Source organism: Neophocaena asiaeorientalis, unplaced genomic scaffold (assembly GCF_003031525.2).
Source record: "Neophocaena asiaeorientalis asiaeorientalis breed wild unplaced genomic scaffold, Neophocaena_asiaeorientalis_V1.1 scaffold204, whole genome shotgun sequence".
NCBI lineage: Eukaryota > Metazoa > Chordata > Mammalia > Artiodactyla > Phocoenidae > Neophocaena > Neophocaena asiaeorientalis.
In genome coordinates this window covers 3597588-3620356 of record NW_020173922.1, presented here as the reverse complement: position 1 = coordinate 3620356, position 22769 = coordinate 3597588, and the positions used below count along the sequence as shown (strand labels likewise).

The 22769-nt window shown below is 39.8% G+C and overlaps 1 protein-coding gene across 2 annotated transcripts in view; it reads left to right on the top strand.

Annotated features, from left to right (window-relative positions):
* CDC25C (cell division cycle 25C) overlaps positions 1 to 17720 on the top strand; it is a 23706-nt gene extending 5986 nt beyond the window's left edge. The window contains exons 7-14 of one of the 2 annotated variants that reach the window (XM_024752364.1): positions 2355 to 2513; positions 11602 to 11754; positions 12896 to 12997; positions 14004 to 14066; positions 15337 to 15435; positions 15965 to 16098; positions 16486 to 16597; positions 16798 to 17720. In XM_024752364.1, coding sequence (XP_024608132.1) covers positions 2355 to 2513; positions 11602 to 11754; positions 12896 to 12997; positions 14004 to 14066; positions 15337 to 15435; positions 15965 to 16098; positions 16486 to 16597; positions 16798 to 16947 — 972 coding nt within the window. In that variant the 3' untranslated portion in view covers positions 16948 to 17720. The remainder of the gene's footprint in view (positions 1 to 2354; positions 2514 to 11601; positions 11755 to 12895; positions 12998 to 14003; positions 14067 to 15336; positions 15436 to 15964; positions 16099 to 16485; positions 16598 to 16797) is intronic. The other variant, XM_024752363.1, reaches the window with a different exon arrangement.
* Positions 17721 to 22769: the final 5049 nt, after the last annotated feature.

Below are 22769 nucleotides of genomic sequence, written 5' to 3'. Positions count from 1 at the left end.
CGCAAGAGGGAAGAGATATGGGAACATATGTATATGTATAACTGATTCACTTTGTTATAAAGCAGAAACTAACACACCATTGTAAAGCAATTATACTCCAATAAAGATGTTTAAAAAATAAATAAATAAAAGAAAATATAAAAAAGAAAATAGCTACCTCATAGAGAAAAACCACTATTAACATTTTACCTCATTTCTTTCAATCTTTTAACCATGTGTACAGTTTTACAAAGTTGAGGTCTTATCATGTATATAACTTCATATCCTGTTATTTTAAGTTAATATTAAAACTCTTAGTAAACATTACTTTTTAAGGGATGCTTTTATTCTAACACCTATGTACAATACTTCCCGATTGTTGGACACTTAGGAGTATCCACATTTTGCTTTTACAAATAATGCTATCATGTAAGTTCTTGAGCACAAATTTTTGCCTATGTTAAAAATTTTTTTATTTAGGATTAGTACCAAGACACATAATTACTGGATTAAAGGGTTTAAATATTTTTTAAGATTTTTGATACATATTGCCAAATTCCTTTCCAAAAAAGTTCTAAGAATTTACGTTTTCAGGAGCAATCCATGGCTCATTTGGATAATTTGTTATCACTTTAAAAAAATTGCTAATTAGATGGGTAAAATGTTTTATTTTATGTTAAAAATAATTAGTAATGATTTCATGTGACTATTAGCCGTGTATATTTTCTCTAGTGAATGATTGTGTACTTTGTCCATTTTGCTACTGGAGTCTTAAGTTACCCAGGCACTCACTTGTTGTGATTTTTTCTTCTTTTTTAAATTGAAGTACAGTTGATTTACAAGGTTGTGTTAGTTTCAGGTGTACAGCATCACTTGTTTTTAATAGACTATGGAGTTAAGATACTCCAGAGATTTGGATTCTAATCTCAACACTTTGGGAAAGCCATTTTAACATATCCCATGCTAAGTAGATAAAGCTGATCATGTTTCAGATTTTTGATTCCTTGGAGTAGGGGAAGACTTGGAGCATGGTAAATTACTACATAATCTTCTGTATATGTGTGTGTGATTTTTTTTTAATGTAGTAAAATATACATAACATTTACCATCTAAACCATATTTTTGTGTACAACCCAGTGGCATTAAGTACGTTCACAGTGTTGTACAACTATCAGCACTATCCATTTCAGAATTTTTTCATCCTTCAAAACAGAAGCTGTCTACCCATTAAATAATAACTGTGCTTGTCTCCCTCTGGTAACCTCTAGTCTCTTTTCTGTCTCTGTGAATTTGACTACTCTAGGTACTTCATGTAAGTAGAATCATATAATATTTGTCCTTTTGTTTCTGGCTTATCTCACTTAGCATAATGTCTTCAAGGTTCATCCGTATTGTAGCATGCATCAGAATTTCATTCCTTTTTATGGCTGGATAATATTCCATCATATGAATATACTGCATTTTGTTTATCCATTAATCTGTTGATGGACATTTGAGTTGTTTACACCTTTTGGCTATTGTGAATAATGCTGCTGTGAACATTCGTATAAAAATATCTTCAAACCCCTGCTTTCATTCTTTGGGGTATATACCAAGAAATGGAATTACTGGTCATATACGGTAATTCTATGTTTGATTTTTTTGGGGAACCACCATACCGTTATCCATAGCGACTGCACCATTTGACATTTCCCACAGCAATGTACAAGGGTTCCAATTTCTCCATATCCTTGCCAACACTTGTTATTTTCTGGGGTTTTTTGTTTGTTTGTTTGTTTAATAGTAGCTATCCTAATGGGTACAAAGTAGTATCTCATTGTGGTTTTGATTTGCATTTCCCTGATGACTAGTTATGTTTTGTATCTTTTCATGTGCTGATTGGTCATTTGTATATCTGTGGAGAAATGTCTATTCAAGTCCTGTTTGCTTCTGTTGTTATTGTTGCTATTGTTGTTATTGAGTTGTGGGAGTTCTTTATATATTCTGAATTTAATCCCTTATCAGATATGTGATTTGCAAATATTTTATCCTATGGGTAGCCTTTTCACTTTTTTGATAGTATTCATGTGATTTGCAAATATTTTATCCTATGGGTTGCCTTTTCACTTTTTTGATAGTATTCTTCAGTGCACAAAATTTTTAATTTTGATGAAATCCAGTTTATCTATTTTTTCTTTTGTTGCTTGTGGTTTTGTGTAATATCCAAGAAATCATTGCCAAATCCAAGGTTGTAAAGCTTTCCTCCTATTTTCTTCTAAGAGTTTTATAGTTTTAGCTCTTACATTTAGGTCTTTGATTCATTTTGAGTTAATATCTGTATATGGTGTAAGGTAAGGGTCCTGGATAGTTTTTAATATTGTCAATATAATTCATAGGACAATGGAAACTTGGTGGAAAGTGAAATGAAACATCTGGACAGTCCTATTACTACAGTTTCAAAATTAGATAAAAATCCAGAGCTAGGAGAAAACCAGACAGAGGAGATTTCAGATGAATTGATGGAGTTTTCTCTGGAAGATCAAGAAGAGGCCAAGGTAAAGTACTCTCTGATGGTGTTTTTGCATTTTTCAAATTCCTTCATTCTTTTTAATTAATTAAGTTTTTGGCTGCGTTGGGTCTTAGTTGCAGCACGTGGAATCTTTCATTGTGGCGGGTGGGTTTCTTTCTAGTTATGGCACACGGGCTTCTCTCTAGTTGTGGTGCACAGGCTCCAGACCATGTGGGCTCTGTAGTTGCGGTGCATGGGCTTAATTGCCCTGCGGCATGTGGGATCTTAGTTCTCCAACCAGGGATCAAACCTGCGTCCCCTGCATTGGAAGGTGGATTCTTAACCACTGGACCACCAGGGAAGTCCTAAATTCTTTCATTCTTGAATAAATAATATTGTGTATCTAATATGTTGCAGCCACTGTACTATGTGGTAGGTCTGCAGAGATCAAGAAGACATGGTCTCCATACTCTAAGGGCTACCTGACTGATAGGGTATCAGGTCATCGTGGGACTCTTATTACTGCTGGGTGAGAAGGTTCGTTAGCAGTTTGAGTAGATCACCATCAATGTAATCTTGTGTAAGTGATGCCTCCAGAATAATAGTAATAGATGGGATATACTTAGCATGATTTTTTAGGTATTTTACAATATATATTTTTGTCTTTTATCCTCCCCATATCATTGAGAGGAATATCTGAAGCCTGTAGCTTATTGGCGATGTACTGAAATATCAAAGATAGTTTCTGAGGCAGTTAGATTTTCTGAATCAACTTCATTTATTTGAAACAAATATGTGTAGGGGTGTTTTTTGTTTTTTGTTTTGGCCTTGCCTTGTGGCATGGGGGATCTTCCCCAACCAGGGATTGAACCTGCACCCCCTGCATTGGAAACATGGAGTCTTAACCACTGGACTGCCAGGGAAGTCCAGAGGGTGTGTTTTTTAAACTTATTCATTTTACAAGGTAATATGATATAGCTGAGTTAGAACCCTTGGATTCTGGTCCTCATTCTCTTATGTAGTGTTATGACCATGAACAAGACACTTAACCACTCTAAGGCTCAGTTTCTCAAATATAAAATGGAGAGCATAATGATAATAAACACTTCCACAAGAGAATCATTGTTAATATGATAAAGTATTAAAAGCAGTTTGTAATAATATACCTACTTTATTATTGTTAGTAAAAACTAGTATAGGCTGTTAACAATATTCAATAAGTATTTATTAGGAGGCTGGTATGCACCAGGTGCTGTGCTAGAACTAAGAACAGAGTCATGATTAAGATGGACAAGATTCCTAATTTTCATGTAGTTCCTATTTGTATTTTTTCTAGTCAAGAAGATAGATAATGCAAGTAAGTCAATAAACAAGATAATGATTGTCAAAAGTGCTGTGAATGGCAGAGTGATAGGAAAAAGGGACCTAGGAGTTTGGGATGGTACTACTTTTAACTTCAATCTGAGTAACTGGAGAAATGGTGACACTGTAATGAATTTGAAAAGAAACATGAATTCAAAGGGAATAAGATGTGTTCAGTTTTGGACATTTCAGTTAGAGGCAGTAACAGGAAGCTTAAATGGAAATACTGAATGAGGAATTGGAACCATCAGAGCTGGAAATGTACGTTTCAGAACCATCTGCATAGAGGAGAAAATGAAGGCTAGCAACTCCAAGTTTAAAAGCAGAGAGAAAGTTTGTGAAGAAGGAGTAATAGCCACTGAAGAGTCTAATAATGAGGTAGATACATAACAGGAATAACATCATTCAAGGATCAGAAAGGAGAGATCTAGGGCACAGAGGTGTCAATTTTATTTTCATCACCCCACACAGAAATTCTTTGTAGAGTTGTATAGTTTTAACTCTTAAATTTGGGTCTTGTTCCATTTTGAATTAAGTTTTGCTTATGGTGTAAGGTAAGGGTCCAATTTCATTCTCTTGCATGTGAATATCCAGTTTTCCCTGCCCTGTTTGTTGAAAAGCCTGTCTTTTCCTCATTGAAAGGTCTTGGCACCACTGTCAAAAATCATTTGACTGTGTATGTGAGGGTTTATTTCTGGACTCCCTATTCTATTCTGTTGGTCTAGGTGTATCTTTACAGAACCATAGTTCCAATTACTGTAGCTTTGTAATAAGTCATTTTATATATTTTCTTATTTCACAAAGTATATTTGAATATATTCTCCTTGAAAGAAAATTAGGGTTAATTAGCCTTGGGTATTATGTTTTTCTGACCACTATTCCCAATCCTGATTGAAGGATGACTTTGAGATTACTTGGGGTTAGAGGGAAAAGTCAAGAGCATGGGAGTCAATAGAGCATATTGGTCTAAAAAGTACGGACTCTAGAGCCAGATTGCCTGGGTTCGTAGCTTGACTCTGCCACTTTTACCTGTATGGGTGAGTCATATGATCTTGCTATGCCTCAATTTCTTTTTAATTAATAATTAATTTGTTTGTTTGTTTGTGGCTGCGTTGGGTCTTCATGCCTGTGCGCAAGCTTTCTCTAGTTGTGGCGAGCGGGGACTACTCTTTGTTGCGTGCTCGGGCTTCTCATTGGGTGGCTTCTCTTGTTGCAGAGCATGGACTCTAGGTGTTCTTCCTATGTTTTCCTCTAAGAGTTTGATAGTTTCTGGCCTTACATTTAGGTCTTTAATCCATTTTGAGTTTATTTTTGTGTATGGTGTTAGGGAGTGTTCTAATTTCATTCTTTTACATGTAGCTGTCCAGTTTTCCCAGCACCACTTATTGAAGAGACTGTCTTTTCTCCACTGTATATTCTTGCCTCCTTTATCAAAGATAAGGTGACCATATGTGTGTGGGTTTATCTCTGGGCTTTCTGTCCTGTTCCATTGATCTATATTTATGTTTTTGTGCCAGTATCATACTGTCTTGGTTACTTTGTAGTGTAGTCTGAAGTCAGGGAGCCTGATTCCTCCAGCTCTGTTTTTCTTTCTCAAGATTGCTTTAGCTATTTGGGGTCTTTTGTGTTTCCATACAAATTGTGAAATTTTTTGTTCTAGTTCTGTGAAAACTGCCACTCATAGTTTGATAGGGATTGCATTGAATCTGTAGCTTGCTTTGGGTAGTATAGTCATTTTCACAATGTTGACTCTTCCAATCCAAGAACATGGTATATCTCTCCATCTATTTGTATCATCTTTAATTTCTTTCATCAGTGTCTTATAATTTTCTGCATACAGGTCTTTTGTGTCCTTAGGTAGGTTTATTCCTAGATATTTTATTCTTTTTGTTGCAGTGGTAAATGGGAGTGTTTTCTTGATTTCACTTTCAGATTTTTCATCATTAGTATATAGGAATGCCAGAGATTTCTGTGCATTAATTTTGTATCCTGCTACTTTACCAAATTCATTGATTAGCTCTAGTAGTTTTCTGGTAGCATCTTTAGGATTCTCTATGTATAGTATCATGTCCTCTGCAAACAGTGACAGCTTTACTTCTTCTTTTCCGATTTGGATTCTTTTTATTTCTTTTTCTCCTCTGATTGCTGTGGCTAAAACTTCCAGAACTATGTTGAGTAATAGTGGTGAGAGTGAGCAACCTTGTCTTCTTCCTGATCTTAGTGGAAATGATTTCAGTTTTTCACCATTGAGGACAATGTTGGTTGTGGGTTTGTCATATAAGGCCTTTATTATGTTGAGGAAATTTCCCTCTATGCCTACTTTCTGGAGGGTTTTTATCATAAATGGATGTTGAATTTTGTCGAAAGCTTTCTCTGCATCTGTTGAGATGATCATATGTTTTCTCTCCTTCAATTTGGCAGCAGGATTCTTAACCACTGGGCCACCAGGGAAGTTCCTGAGCTTTTCTTTGTGAGAAGTTTTGTTTTGTCGTTGTTGTTTTAAATTATTTTATTTTATTTTTTGGCTGCGCCGCATGGCATGCGAGATCTTAGTTCCCTGACCAGGGATTGAACCCATGCCACCTGCACTGGAAACGTGGAGTCTTAACTACTGGACCTCCAGGGAAGTCCCTGTGAGAAATTTTAAAATTACTGATTTAATCTCTTTATTTTTTGCAGGTCTAGTCAGATTTTCTGTTTTTTTTCTTGACAATAGTTTTTGCCTTTTTAGGAATTTTCCTGTTTAATCTAAGTTTTCTCATTCATTAGAATATAATTGTTCATAGTATACCATTATGATTTTTAAAAATTAATTAATTAATTAATTTATTTTGGCTGAGCCAGGTCTTAGTTGAGGCATGTGGGATCTTTCAGTTGCGGCATGCGGGCTCTTAGTTGCAGCATGCGTGTAGGATCTAGTTCCCCAACCAGGGATCAAACCTGGGTGCCCTGCATTGGGAGCACAGAGTCTTACCTACTGGACCACCAGGGAAGTCCCCATTATGATGTTTTAAAAACTCTATATGATTGGTTGTAATGTCCTCTCTTTCATTTGTGATTTTAGTAATTTGAGTCTTTTCTCTTTTTTTCCTGGTCAGTCTAGCTAAAGGTTTATCAATTTTGTTGATTTTTTCAAAGAAACAACTTTTGGTTCTGTTGTTTTTCTATTTTCTACTTCACTGAGTTTTGCTCTAATCTGTCTTATTTCCTTCCTTCTGCTTGCTTTGGATTTAGTTTCTTCTTTAGTGGAGGTTAGGTCATTGACTTGAATTCTTCCTTCTTTTTTATTATAGATATTTACAGCTATAAATTTCATCTAAGCACTGGTTTAGTTGCATTTTTACCTAAGTTTTTGTATGTTATATCTTCATTCTCATTCATCGCAAAGTATTTTCTGATTTCCCTTGTGATCTTTTTTGACCTACTGGTTATTTAGGAGTGTGTTAATTTCTACACATTTGTGAGTTTTCCAGATTTTTTTCTATTATAAATTTCTAACTATTCCATTGTGATCAGAGAACATACTTTGTATCACTTCAATCCTTTAAAATTTATTGAGGCTTGTTTTATGTCCCAGTATATAGTCTATCCTGGAGAATGTTCCATGTGTATTTGAGAAGAATGTATATTCTACTGTTTGTTGGGTACAGTATTCTATAGATGTCTGTTAGATCTATTTGGTTTATAGTATTGCTTCAGTTTTTGAGCTTTCTAAAAATGGAACCATACTAAATGCGGCCATCACTGGCCTTGCTATTCTCACCACGGCATTTGTTGTTCCTTCAGCCTGAAACACTCTTCCCCTGGGAAAACATGATTTTCTCCCTCATTTCGGTCTCTTATCTCCACATATGTCACCTTAACAGAAAGGCCTTTCCCGACAAACTTCTAACCCCAATATTTTTCCTGTCTTTTATCCTTCTTTATTTTTTACTTACAGCACTTTTCATTACATGAAAGTACAGAGTATATTTATTTGTTTGTCTCTTCCACTCTCTGATTCACTGCTGTGTCACCTGGTATGTACTTAAAAATTGTCAAACAGGTATGTGAATGTGGAAGTCTGGAAGTAAGAGCAGAAGTCTTGAGAGAAAAATTTGAGAGTCATCAGCATAGAGGGAAAGTTTAAATTCATGGGTAGAAAAAAGTCACCTATGGCAAGAGTGAGGAGATTGAAAAAGGGCCAGGTCCTAGCCCTGAATCCAACATCTGTTAGAGGTTTGGTAGGTGAGGAAGCTTGACAAAGAAGACTGAGAAGGAGCAACAGAGAGGTAGAAGCATCACAGTTCTTTTAGTAAACAGTTGTCTATACTAGGACTAAACTAAGAAACTAGGCTGTGCCATTGAAGCTAAATAAGGGATTAGCCAAGTCAGTGGAAGGCACTGTGAAATTCAGGATGATACATGGCTAAAGAAGTGACCGTCTGATATGACAACAAGAAGATTGTTGATAACCTTGACAAGAGCAGTAGAGCGGTACAGACAGAAGCCAAGACTATGTGTGCTGAAGAGCATATAAGCCATGAGGAAATGATGATGCCTCCTCAGTTTACAAAGTAATAATTATCTAATTTAACATTTAAATAAAATCTGCAAGTAGAATTGAACTTTTCTCCTTTCTGGCCTTCGCAATGCTTTAAAACTCCCAGATTTGGAAAGTATTCATTGATTCCTTAAACAATGAAAGCCATTAGTTGGTAGATCTAAGAGAGCTGGTCCTGGGATCTCCCCTCACCAGCTTCTGGTAATTGGGAAACTTCTAACTGGCTAGACAAATCTAAAGTATCATTATCATCATTCCTCTATGACCTAGCACTTATACTCCTTGCAATAAGTTGCCATTTGTTTTTATATAAATGTATTGGAAAGTATCTGTCAAAACAGTAGTGGCTGTTTCTGTTTGTTAAGTCGTTTTTTGCTATCGTTTATTTCTGGCTTCTTGTCCTTGGACAATATGAAACCCAAAGAGATGTTTATCACCTTCGTTATCACCATCATAATAGCTACCAAAAACCTAAAGCTTCAGTGCAACAGAATAGATATTCGAGAAACAGAGTCATGCATATATGGTCAATTGATAATAAACCAAGACACAAAAGCAATTAAATGGAGAAAGCATAGTCTTTTCAACAAGTTGTGCTGGAGCAATTGAAAATCCATCTGAAAAACAAAAACAAAAACTTCAATCTATACTTCACACCATATATAGAAATTAGCACAAAATGGATCATGGGCCTAAATATAAAACCTAAAACTGTAAAACAACTGAAGGAAAAAAACAGGAGGAAAATGTTTGTGACCTTGTGTTAGGCAAAGATTTCTTAGATGTAATACTAATACATGGATACATTTCACTTAGTAGATAATTAATTCAAACTCTTTAAAATGAGCCCTTAGCTTAATAATTACAGTGTGTTCTAGAGAGGCTCTTTTGGTTAAAAGAAACAAAGATTGCACTAAGGCCAGCAAATTTGAAATTCTGATCTGACTTCCTCTTGCATTCTTCTCAGGGCAAAACTAAAGTTATATGAAGGGAAGTCTGTCATGGAGGCTGGGTAGCCTACTCCTCAGTTCTTCACCACATTTCCTCTACCACCATACCTTTGGTTCATCCATCCATTCATTGGCGTCATGGCCTTTGACTATATCTCTTGGCTTCTTCCTTTTAATAAAGCTTTGGCTTCTGCTGCTGCCTAATTATTTTGATATTTTCCAAGTTAGACTCTCAGAGAGGGAACCTGATTGGCCCAGGTTATGTTTACATATTCTTGACCACTAAATAGGAGTGTTCAGTCAGCAATATGGTCCAGTCACCAGTGGCTTGGAGTAGGGTTGTGGAGACATAGGGAGATGACTGGCAGGGGTCCAAAGGAAAAGGTAGGTATAGAATGTTGGTATATCAAATGTGAACTGTACCTTCAACTGGTACCATGAACAATGGGGTTTTCCTTAGGACCATGGGTGTGACAAACATTGTAGTGTAGATATAGTTATTGTAAAGTAAAATACTGATGTTCATGTTTTCTTCTCCTAGAAACCATTTATTATCAAATATGTGTTCTAGTTTTGGCTCTCTTATCTCTTATTTAGGAGGTCTAGCATCCTCCTAAATCAATCCATGGCAATTAGTGAGGTGAGTGTATAAAGAAGGAAACAGAGGATAAGAATCTTGGATTAGTTGAAACTTGCCATCAGAGGTCTTTTAATATATCCCCCTGCCTCTGGGTATATAACACATATATCATGCCTTTCAAAGAGACAATTAGTCCATCCTCCTGTATTAAGTCTATTCCTGGGCCAGCAACTCCCAAGACTAGTTTTTCATGGTATTTAATCTACTTTTTTCCTGATGGGCTTCATAGTATCAATCCTATAATGGTCATCCTGATATTAGATTCTAGTGTTTTCTTTTCCCTTGCATGCTGCTTATTTTGCTATATTTCTTCCCCATTCATCCCCTTTAAGAAGGCTGAATGACATTTTTTCTCTCTCACTCCACAGATTGAAAATATTTAAAAAAAAATTTTTTTTTCCCAGAAAGTTCCAAAAAGTAAGCTTGAATTTGCCCACACAGGAAACTATTTACATAACATTTACATTGTATTAGGTATAGGTATAGATATTAGCTGTATTATAATCTAGAGATGATTTAAAATATACAGGAAGGACTTCCCTGGCGGTTCAGTGGTTAAGACTCCACACTTCCACTGCAGAGGGCGTGGGTTCGATCCCTGGTCAGGGAACTAAGATCCCACATGCCGTGCAGCATGGCCAAAAAATAAATAAAATACAGTATACAGGAGGATGTTCATAGATTATATACAGATACTACATGGTTTTAAGTAAGGGACTTGAGCGCCCCTAGATTTTGGTATCTGTAGTAGTCCTGGAACCAGTCTCTCACAGATACCAAGGGACAACTATATACTCTTGCTTCTTAGTACTTTTTCACCCAGGCTAACTTTTTTGGCTTGTCATCTTCAGTTTTGTCGGGTTCTTAAATCTTGATTGTCAGGGTCTTATGGGAAGATCCCACATGCTGCAGAGCAACTAAGCCCGTGTGCCACAGTTACTGATCCTGTGCTCTAAAGCACACGAGCTACAACTACTGAACCCTCATGCCACAACTACTGAAGCCCACGCGCCCGAACTACTGAGTTTGCATGCCACTGAAGCCTGCGTACTGAGCCCATGTGCTGCAACTACTGAAGCCCGTGTGCCTAGAGCCTGTGCTCTGCAACAAGAGAAGCCCCTGCAATGAGAAGCCTGCACACTGCAACGAAGAGTAGCACACACCGCAATTAGAGAAAGCCCGCGTGCAGCAAGAAGACCCAACACAGCTAGAAAAGAAAAATTGTTTTCTGATTGTCAGGGTCTTAGGATCCCATAGAGAAACTATCATATGACTGGAGGAACTAAGCTTGCATTTGCTTTCTTCTACAAGAATTGTTATATATAAGATGGTCAGGTCAAGAATTTGGCTGGATTTAAAACATCTAGGAGAGATGGAACATCATGCAGTCTGAGGAGAAAGATGTTAATGAGGAAGGGAAGACAGGTTGCTTACCTGGGGCATTGTTTCTCAAACTCGAGTGTTTCTAGGAATCACCTGGGCATCTTGTTAGAGTGCAGATATTAAATTAGCAGGTCTGGGCTGAAGCCTAACATCTGGGATTCTGCATTTCTAACAAGCTCCCAGGAGATGTTCACAATGCTGGCCTGCAGACACACTTTAAGGAGGAAGAACCTTGGGGTTTCATATTTCCAAACAGGCATCTGTGAACAGGAGCTGCCTGTATCGCTCCTCGTCGTTGCCAGACAGTTTGAACAGTCCAGGACTGAAGCAGATGGTAAAATTCAAGGATGACACAATACCAGATAAAGTAAAAAAGAAGTATTGTTCTAGCCACAAAGAGCTCAGGAAGGTAAGAAACTTTTTAAGAAGACAGTCTCTTTAATCTTCTATCTCGTTTTCTCCACTTTTCTGGCATGGGGATTGCTTTAGTACATCTTTTGGTCTTCTTCATTACTTTTACTTTTATCTCTTCTTTCCATCTTCCTGTTTTCTTTTCTACATCTGCATCCATATATAAGATATTTAATAATAAATATGTTATATTATAGTATAATTTTGGAAATGATGTCATTGTATTGTCTTCCCAACCCTCTTTTTTAAGATCTGAGAAAGTACAAGGGAACTTTGATTGGTAAGGACATTTATTGTTGTTTTATATGCATTCTGAGAGAAATAGAATCCTAGAGCACACTTGTTTGGTGGAAAGCAAATTCTGAAAAACTTAGCCCTCATCCCCTATCCCTCCTTTAAAAAAAATCTCAATACATTTGGCTATTTTATAAAATCAGTGTATGACGTTACAGAAAAATGGAAAATGCAGATAAGCAAAAAGAAGCCGTTGTGAAATGCCCATAATCCCACAGGCCAGAGATAATTACTGCTAATACTAGATGTATAGTCTTTTTTTTGCGGTTCACGGGCCTCTCACTGCTGTGGCCTCTCCCGCTGCGGAGCACAGGCTCCGGACGCGCAGGCTCAGCGGCCATGGCTCACGGGCCCAACCGCTCCGTGGCATGTGGGATCTTCCCGGACCGGGGCATGAACCCATGTCCCCTGCATCTGCAGGCGGGCTCTCAACCACTGCGCCACCAGGGAAGCCCTCAGACATTTTTTAATGCAAATGTTTTTTCTTTTATTAAAGTGGCATTATAAAGTACATGTTTTCTAACCTATTTAATGATATCATGTCATATTTTCATGTCAATGAAATTTACAATATACTTTTTATTCCTTAATAGTAATCTGTAGTGTGTGGATATGATTTGTTTAATCAAGATCCTGTTATTGATCATTTATTAGAAATTTTTCTCTGTTGTAAACAACCTTACAGCCAAATCTTTGTACATATCTTTATTTTCTTAGTAAAACAAGGGGAATTATTAGATCAAAGAGTATGCATATTTTTAATGTCTCCCTCCACTCCTTCCATCCCATAGTTTTTAAACCTTTAATATGAGGACTGGGGGTGGGGGGAATCTTGTTGTCTTCAGGGTTTAGGTATAAAGAAAATGATCTCCCTCTGTGACATTAATATGGCTCAGATGCTGGAGGAAGATTCTAACCAGGGGCCTCTGATTGGTGATTTCTCCAAGGTGAGTTTGGTTACACCAATCCTATATTTCATCCTGTATTTTGGATCTGAATCTTCTCTGCTTGCAGAGGACACTAGGTTTAATTAATTATGCATCTTCACCAAGTACTCACTGATAACCTGAAATTGCTGTAGTGGTAGATCTAGGCCCTAAACCTTTCATGAGAAAGGATTCCTTATTCATTCTGGGAATATCCAGAGCAGTGGGGAAGATAAGAAGAGGCTTTCTTTTTTTTTTAGCTGTACTGTGCAGCATTCAGGATCTTAGTTTCCCAACCAGGGGTCGAACCTGTCCCCCCTGCAGTGGAAGCGCGGAGTCTTAACCACTGGACTGCCAGGGAAGTCCCAAGTATGAGGCTTTCTCTCTTTTTTTTTAATATATTTGAAAATTATGTAAATCATACTTGGTCACTACAGAAAAGATGGAAAATGAAATCTACCCCAAATCTTGTCAGAGTATTATTGCTTTTATTTAATATTTTCTTGGTGTATATTCCTGCAGACTTTTTTCTATGTATTTTCACAAACACACATTCATGTACACAAATACATTTTTTGTTTTTCCATGTTTGTTTTGTGATCTGCTGAGGTTTTTATTCCCTCTCATTTGATGTATCAGGAACATCTTTTCCTGTCAGTAAACAGTTCTGCTTCATCATTTCATCACTTTTAATAGCAGCACAGTACTTCTTTCTTTCTTTTTTGGCTGCCCATAATTTCTTGATAAATCCTTTCTTGTAGGATATTTACTTCTACAATTTTTCCTTATGCACTATACCAAGGTGGACATATTTGTAGCTAAATCTAAAACTTCGTACCCATCCGTAATTATTTCCTTAGGATCAGTTCTTAGAAATGAAATTGCTGCATATGCATGTTATAGAGACCATTGATTTCTGAAGACATCTGAGGTTTTAAATGTCATTTGGAAAGGACAATATATGGGTCATGATCTCAAATTTGGGTATAGAGAACTTGCTATTATTTCAGCTCTTGGGTATTTCTAGGTATGTGCACTGCCGACCGTGTCAGGGAGACACCAAGATCTGAAGTACGTCAACCCAGAAACAGTAAGCAGATTTCTGGAGATGGTAACTGGTTACATAAGCTACCATCTGGTCTGTTCTGTCCCTAAAATCCCCACTTCCATTTGTATTTATTTCTGTGTTCACTCATATAGGCTCTTTATTCAACTGAAGCTGTGCTAAAGGACTCTCTTTTATATGCACCTTTGTTTTTAATTAAACAAATGATATATAATTGTTATGAAAGAAAAGAAGGAAGGAGGACGGGGAAAGGAAAAAAGTAAAAATCACCCAGTTAGGCTGAACTTACATCCTGGTTTACATGTTGCAATCCCGTTTATGCCTATTAGTGTAGGGTAATTATTAATAGTGTTCTCTTTCACTCTCAAAAGTGTCCCAGTTTGTGCAGTAATTATTTGGTCACTCTACCCATAACCTCGCCACCAGAAATAAGCACTAATAATACTTTCCTTATGGCCTTACACATTTTATTCTGGCATAAGTTTTATAAAGATAGGATCGTAATAAACATGTAATTTTGCAATTAGCTTAGTAAGACATTGTAAACATCTTTCTATAGCAATAAAAAGATATCTATATTATCCTTTTAATGGCTATGCAATATTCTGTTATACTGATAATGTCTAATTTATTTAACTAAACCCCTTTTATTGAGTATTTAAGTTATTCATAGTATTTTGATAATATGAAGCAATGGTGAGATGAATATTATTGCGCCCTACCTTTATGTACTTTTCTGTTTACTTAAGATGTTAGAAAAGAAATTGTTGAAAGTGTAATTGCATTTATTTTTATAAGTATTTACAAAGTCCCCTCCAGAAAGGTTGAACCAATTGACATAACTACACGAAGCTTAAGTTTCCTCTTCTGGATATCACCCCTTTCCTTCCATATCCCTTTCGGGAAACTTGCTTTCTAATTTTACAGCAGAGGGTGGGGAATCATTTCTCATTTCTTCTTGTAAAATCAGGAGCTCTAGCTGCTACCTGTGCCCTTACAGAAGTCCTTGGGTATCTTCTCAGAGGCTGACTGCAGCCATGCCTGCCTCCAAATAAGTAGCCTGAGTGTGGTTTTCCCTGATGTCCTGGCAATGCCAGCTATTTTGGTTCTCCAAAAAGGCCATTTCCTATTTTATCCTCTTATGTGGGGTGGGGCTGCATCACTGCCATATTTCAACCACAGGGGGACTTTGGAGGCTGGGCGTACAGTGGAATGCTGTGCAAATCAGGAACTGTGTGACTGGCTCTTCTCTCCCTCAGAAGAAGCAGGATATTCAATCATAGTTTCTGTGCAGGTGGCTGCCTTGCTTTTGGGGAAGTTCCAGGGTCTGATAGAGATATTTTATATCATCGATTGCCGCTATCCATATGAGTACCTGGGAGGACACATCCAGGTAAGGTTACATTGAGGACTTAGTAGGGAAGGGGCTGGGGATAGCTCTTTATTGAGAAGTCTGGACAAAGGGTCCTGTGAACTCCAGAACCAGGGCAGATATTATATATTTGGAGCACATCAAGGCTCAGTCCTCATTCCTGTTCTCATTCTGTGTACTTTGAGCAATTTACTTTCCCTTTCCCTCTTAGACCAATCTCCCTTTTTTCTATAGGAGCCAAGAGCTCCTACCTGGAAGTAAAAACATTCATCCAAGGACTGAGAAGCACTTTGCAAACACTTAATGCTTACAGGCATTCCTCACAATGATCCCTACACTTCAGGCAGTTCCATTCTATAAACATCTATTGAGCACCTACTACATACCAAGCTCCATGCCAGGCCCTGGGGGTAGATACAGGTAGATTGCCTCTCTGAAAGTACTTATAGTCTAGCCTTCCTGAACCAAATATTTCAAGATGGTATTACAGTTATTTCTAAGTGTTGGCCCTGTTCACAGATCCTTAAGGAAATACTCAATTCTTTTACAGGGAGCTTTAAACTTGTACAGTCAAGAAGAACTGTATAACTTCTTTCTGAAGAAACCCATTGTCCCTTTGGATACTCAGAAAAGAATAATCATTGTGTTCCACTGTGAATTCTCCTCAGAGAGGGGTCCCCGCATGTGAGTGTCTACACACGGTAGGGTGGGTGATGGAAATGGATCTTGAGTAGGGACTTACAGCCAGGGAACCTTCCCAGATCAGTTCAGACAGAGACTGAATCAATGAATACTTTCCACTGAAGTTTGAAGAATGTTAGGGAGGTGGAGGAAAGGGGTTTCTACGATTCAAAGGTTGGAAGCAGTGAAGGAAAAAGGATTGGGAATTAGGTACCAATGGAGCAAAGGAGAAAGAGTGGTGCTACTTGGACCTTGTTTTGCAAAAATAGATCTGGAGTTCCTTTTGAGTGTTAGCAAAAGTCTATTCTTCCTCCCCTTCCCCAGTGAATAGCCCATGGAATCCTGAACTTGCTTCTTTCCACCCCACCCATCCCTGGATTTTCTCTAAAGGTACCGCTCTCTGAGACAAGAGGACAGGGCTGTGAACCAGTATCCTGCACTGTACTACCCAGAGCTGTATATCCTCAGAGGGGGCTACAGAGACTTCTTTCCAGAATATATGGTAAAGGATGGGGCACATGGGGCAACGGGGGAGCCCAAACTCGGGGAAGCCTACTTTAGCATGCAGCTCCCAGGTCCTGCAAAGCCTTCTGAGAAGAAACTGCTGCTTCTTCTTAGCCACTACTTGCAGCATCTCTATTATACCTAGTAGGCAGACTGCAGGCATCAAGAGGATCCCTTACTCGGTCCCCTGCCTTTCAGGAGCTGTGCGAACCACAGAGCTACTGCCCTATGCATCACCAGGACCATAAGGCTGAGCTGCTGAGGTGTCGAAACCAGAGCAAAGCATGGGAAGGGGAGCGGCAGCTGCAGGAACAGATTGCCTTGCTGGTGAAGGATGTGAGCCCGTGATATCAGATCACCCACTGGCTGCCTAGGACTCACCAAAAGACACTATTGAAACCCTAAGCAGAAAGAGGCCATCTTCTATGCAGCTAAACCCAAGATGTTAAAAGATGTCAGCAAACCAACAGGCTGCCAAACTACTGAAATCCCAGGCCTGAGGACTGGTTAGGTGTCAGTAGAGCTCCTTGCTGGTGGGAAGTCCTGGAGCTGGCTCTGTAAGGCTGGAGCCTTGGGTTGCACAGAGATTTGTGTTGCTTCAGGGAGCTGTTGGATTCCTCTTCCTAACTGCTTGAGTCTCCTCAGAGGTCAGCCACATCTTTTTCCCCGTGGGCTTCTGGCTATGTGAGAGAGAGTTGCCCATCTTCTTTCTCTATATTTTCCTTCTTTGTTTCCCTCTCTCACCTTTTTTTAAAACGGGAAAATAAACATTGAAGAATGAGAAATGCGACTGTGAGCCCAGTCTGTTCCTAGAAGATGTGTATAAGGAAGTAATCACCACATTAAACTCCTTCGGACAAAGATGTAGCCATCTCTATTTATAGCTGAGGCCTAGGTGCTTTTCTCCAGACCATGGTTCTCAAAGTTTGGGCCCTGGTCCATCAGCATCATCTGAACTTGCTTGAAATGCAAATTTTCACAGCCCACTCCAGACCTACTAAATCAGAACATCTGAGGTTAGGGCCCAGAAATCTGGGTTTTAAAAATCTCCTTTTCAGGTGATTCTGATACATGAAAGGCTTGAGAACCACAGCTCTGGAATTAAGGAAAACTTTTAAAATTTCATTCTTCAGCAATGTTCCAGGCTTTCCTTTCCTAGACCATTCCATAGTATGAGTTGCCTAAAAGTGTGCCCCAGACTCAACACTCATTGGTATCAAGGCTCAGAAAACCAAAATAATTGCCATTCTCTAAGGCCAAGGGATAGGTCTGAGTTGGGCTCAAAAGTTCCTTATCTACAGCCTCAATGGAGTTTTGACTTTTCCCATTTTCCAAAGTTTTTTTCTCCACTCCACTTCATGTCTCACAGAGACAAGTTTAGGATTTAGGATGGTTGGAAGTAGAGATCCGTGCTATATGAAGATAGGAATAAAAGAAAAGTACCAAGCAAGATCAGTTAGACTTCAGAAAGATATTTTAAATTGCATTCTTCAGTATTATCCCAGGCTTTCCTTTCTTAGAGCTCTTTAAGGTGAGTAGGCTTTTGTCTGTGTAGTAAGGTACAGTCCTACTTGACCTGGATGGCCGTGGAATTAATTGAACATTGTCTACTCTGGCATTAACCTAGTAGTAGTGATAGCTCAGGACTAGAAAAGGACAAAGGGCTCTGAAGCCTAGACTGACATAGAATGGAGACAAAAATGATATCTTCCCAGGTTCTGGAGCAGGGAGACTTTTTTAAAGTGAGTGGGAGGGAAGGAGGGCATTAGCCATAGGGCAGCCCAACAGTGTGCCAGAGTGACTGGATTGATTTTTGCAAGGTTTGCAAGTGCTGTTCTCCCGGAATGCTGCATGCTTGCCTCACAGCAGAGGGCACTGCTGTATTCTCTAAGCCAGCCACTGCAGCCTGCAGCCTCCACTCCTAGCTGGAGCGTGTCTGTCCAGAGGGAGGCTCCCTCTCTGACCTGCCTAAGCCCTTGAGCTCAGAGCTCAGAAGGGCCGGGGGTAAAAAGGAAAGAAAAGCTTCTGCTACATTAGGTGGAAATAGCTGAGGGAAAGATGCTGCTTCCCTGTCCCACTCCACACACTTCCCCCCACCAAGCAGGAACTTCTAGTTGCCTGAGCAGGAAACTGCTGGAAGCACCTCCACTTCCAAGTGTGACGAGGGGTCCCTGACTCACTGCCTAACCTAGTGGGTCATTTCCTGATAATTCTCCCCAAAAAGGTGGAAGCAAGTCACTACCTGGGAAGAGACTGGTGCACAAGTGTTCACATTTCAGTAATCTTAAATGGAAATTCTGAGTCGCGACACATAAAACTAGGGCTTAATCAGCTATCTACTTTGTGGAAAGTTATATTTGCCTAACAGGCAACATTTTCCCATATAGTTTCTTGTAATATCTTCCCATTGTATAGGTACCGCATCACTTAATTCATGTTATTTTCAGGAACAATAATAATAGTAGCTAACAACTTTTCAGTTGTTTACTGCATGCAAGACTTCATGAACTCATTTTATATATATAAACTCATTTTCACAACAATCCTGTGAGGCAAGTATTCACTATTATGCATGTTTTACCAATAAAGAAATTGAGGAACAGAGGGATTGAGTAACTTGGTTTTTTTTAATTTATTTAATTAATTTATTTTTGGCTGCATTGGGTCTTTGTTGCTGCACACGGGCTCTCTCTAGTTGCAGCGAGCGGGGGGCTACTCTTCGTTGCGATGTGCAGGCTTCTCATTGCGGTGGCTTCTCTTGTTGTGGAGCACGGGCTCTGGGCACGCAGGCTTCAGCAGCTGTGGCACGCGGGCTCTAGAGCATAGGCTCAGTAGTTGTGGCGCACGGGCTTAGTTGCTCTGCGGCATGTGGGATCTTCCTGGACCAGGGCTCAAACCCGTGTCCCCTGCATTGGCAGGCGGATTCTTAACCACTGAGCCACCAGGGAAGCCCAAGTAACTTGTTTAAAATCCCACAGTTAATTAATGGCAGAATTGGGATTTGAACCCAGGCCGAGGTAGCTCCAGAGTCTGTACCGTTAATAGATTTTGCTGTTACCAAATTCTCATCAATGAACAATCTGTCTTTCTAAGTTGGCACTGTATCAGGTGTTACATGTGTAAAAGCCTCAGTTGTCGGTTCTTGAGAAGTCAGGGCCATAGGGTTGCTGGGGTTTGAGAAATGAGGCTAAGGGCAGACACTAAGACCCCAGCCCAGGAACCTCCACACGAGGCTATATAGGGGGTTAGCTCTGCTCTGGTGTCCTTGCACTGACTGGTATTCGTTCATCATGAAGTCAAATAGTAAAGAATAGAAACCTTTTGGTCTGAATACTGCTTCCTGCTTGATTCTCAGCCCCAGGACCTGGCTGACCTCTGCTACTGAGAGGGAAGCATTTCCCTTTCCTTACCAGGCATATGAAGTGGGAGGTGTGGACGATTTTCTTTCCCCACTCAGTTCAGGCAAATGTTAGGGAAACACCAGTTCCTCTCTAGGGATGTCAATTCTAAGTACCACAGGCATTCAATAATATGACACAGTTCCTGCCCTCAAGAAACTGACAAGGTAGAAAATGATTCTTTTTGTTCCCATCCCTACAAGCACTCTGGCCCACTAGTATATTCAGCAAAAGGAAGAAGAACTAGCCTTAGCTCCAAAGCGGTAGGTCTGGTGGTAGGGGGTGGCTGAGTTCATAGAACAATGAACTCCTGCCTGCCTCCTGGGTGATATCATTCCGTGTTCACTATGTGCCAGGCACTAAGCTAAACCCTTTAACTCAGCGTATACTTGTTTAATCCTCACAATGGTTATATGAAGTGAATGCTGCTATTAATTTTACAGATGAAGAAACTGAAGCACAGAAAAATTAAGTGACATGCCCGAGATTACCCAGCATGTGTTGGAAATGGCATCTGAAACCAGGTAGTCTGTAAATCGTGTTCTCTTAACTGTTTTTCACTAAACTGCTAACACCCTGGATTAGCTAAGGATAGCATCAGGAATGAAAGCTCAACGGTGAGAGAGGGCTTGATAGAAGGCAGAAAACCAAGATTACAAATGAAAGTGGAGTTAGGTACAGAGTCTTTGGACCTTTGAGCCCCAATCAGTGGTTTGTAAGGCCTCCCAGGGCAGTTTGTGTCTTAATCATTTCTGCACCTGGCACAAAGCTGAACCCATAATCAATCTCAAAAGACATTATTGAATTGAATGATGGCTGAGTAACATCTTTGTAGAAAGTATTGGCTCATTTGTCATTACCCACAAGGTTCCCAATGACAATGCTGCTTATCTAGCAGGTGTTGGCAAGTCACAGAGGACATGGTTGGTGGGGAGACAGTGTGTTGGAGGATCTGTCAATATTAGTCTTGGAGTCATATGTATTTGCAGAGGCTTCCACAACCCTCCACTAGTCTTGGTTACCAATCCTCATTAAAGGCCCAGTGATGTCAAGCTCTCCACCGCAGTGCCCAGACAGGAATATGCTCCAAGTATCTCATTTACTCTCAAAAAGAGGCTGGCCTTTTACAGGTGGAATTGGATATTGCTTTCAGCCCATTGGCTTGACCTTGTTCCTGCCTTCCTGGTCCATTTCGTGGGGAGAGCACTGAGTAGACCCACTGAGTAGGCACCCTGAGCAAATGCCTTTTCCAAAGTTACCCTCCTACCCCAAACTTGATTTGCCTTGGTTGCTGAAGCAGTAAGCAGAAGTGACACCCCTTGAACACCCCACATCTTTGTTGATTCATAGCACCCTTTCCTAGCATCCCAACCACCTGAAATTGTTACCTTTTGCCTTGTAAATCCCATTTTGAAACTATTGCCAGAGTGAAGTGGAAAGTGGGGGCTGTCAGCTCCCCAGCCACAGGTTTTCTAATCTTACTGGAGGGAAGTACTTGGGAAAGGTACACAGAAGTAGAGTGGAACTGGGGGGAAACAGGCCCTGTACAAAAGCTGAGTAGCCAGATGTTCAGTTTCACAGCTCTCCTGTAAGACTGGCAGGGCAGATATAGATTAAAATGAAGCACAAACTCCATTTAAAGTGCATTACAGCTCAGGAATCAGCTCCCCCTGGGCAGGAGAAGGGAGAAAAGGGCACAAGAGGCCACATCAGTCTCCTTCCTTATCTAGGACCACATGTCTCTCTCCTAGCTTTGTGAAGGGTGATTTACACCCTGGCTGGAATGACTGTCTTTCTGGCCTGATTACATCGGCAAATGCCCCCCAGAGGCCACAGCAGGATGGCCATATTCAGAAGCAGCAGCCAATAAATCTCAGAGGTCTATATTGCATTTCTCAGTACCCTCCCTCCTGGCCCTCTGCCAGGTGGGCTGTGGAAGTAGGAGAGGGCTTGGCTGCAAGGTTAGGGGAGGAAACCCTCCAATTCCTTTCATTACCGTCTTCTCTAAGTACTGTTTAGTTCTCATTCTTCCAAGTCATTCTGCCTCTATCTTTATCCTGGGAGCAGGTGGGAATCAGCTCAATAAATTAGTCTAATAAATACCCTTATCTTTATATGTAGAAGTCCTGGGTTCTCCTAAGTATTTAATCTTCGTAGAGTAGCTTGGTCTCTTAACCATCATCTGAAAATGATGAGGCTCCTAAATGGTCTCTCTAGCCACCTTTCTCAGTGATCTTTTGTCCAGGGAGATCTCCACAATTTAGTCTGAGGGAAGTTTGATCCTTCCATCCTCCCTCATGACACTGAAGGGGCTGAATTTTGGAGGAGTCTAGTCTAGCAAAGGTCCTGGGATCTGGCCTCAGGTTTGTTCCCAGCAAAGCCATTTCACCTGTCTGGGATCCATCTTTGCAGAATCTTGGGGTTAATAACAACAACCGAATCTCACCCTTGAAGATATTTACGAGGCGAAATGAAATCACAGATGTGCAAATTCTAAAAGAAAAAATATACTTGAAACATAAGTGCCCTTGTGCGTTTGTTCAAGTTTTGTTATTTCATTTGGGTTGGTTGTTCCTTGGTGGTAGAGGGGGTTCCGGAAAGTGAGACAGGATGCTTTTTTTCTTAATAAATATCTGGACCCCAGAGATGGCGAGTTTCCATTGACAGTTTCCACACTGTCTTGGGTAGAAGTCCTCCTCTAAAAGAAGTTGGCGGCCGACAGCATGTGGGCCGGCTGGGGTGGGGCACTCTTCAGAGCCAAAGACCGGCCGC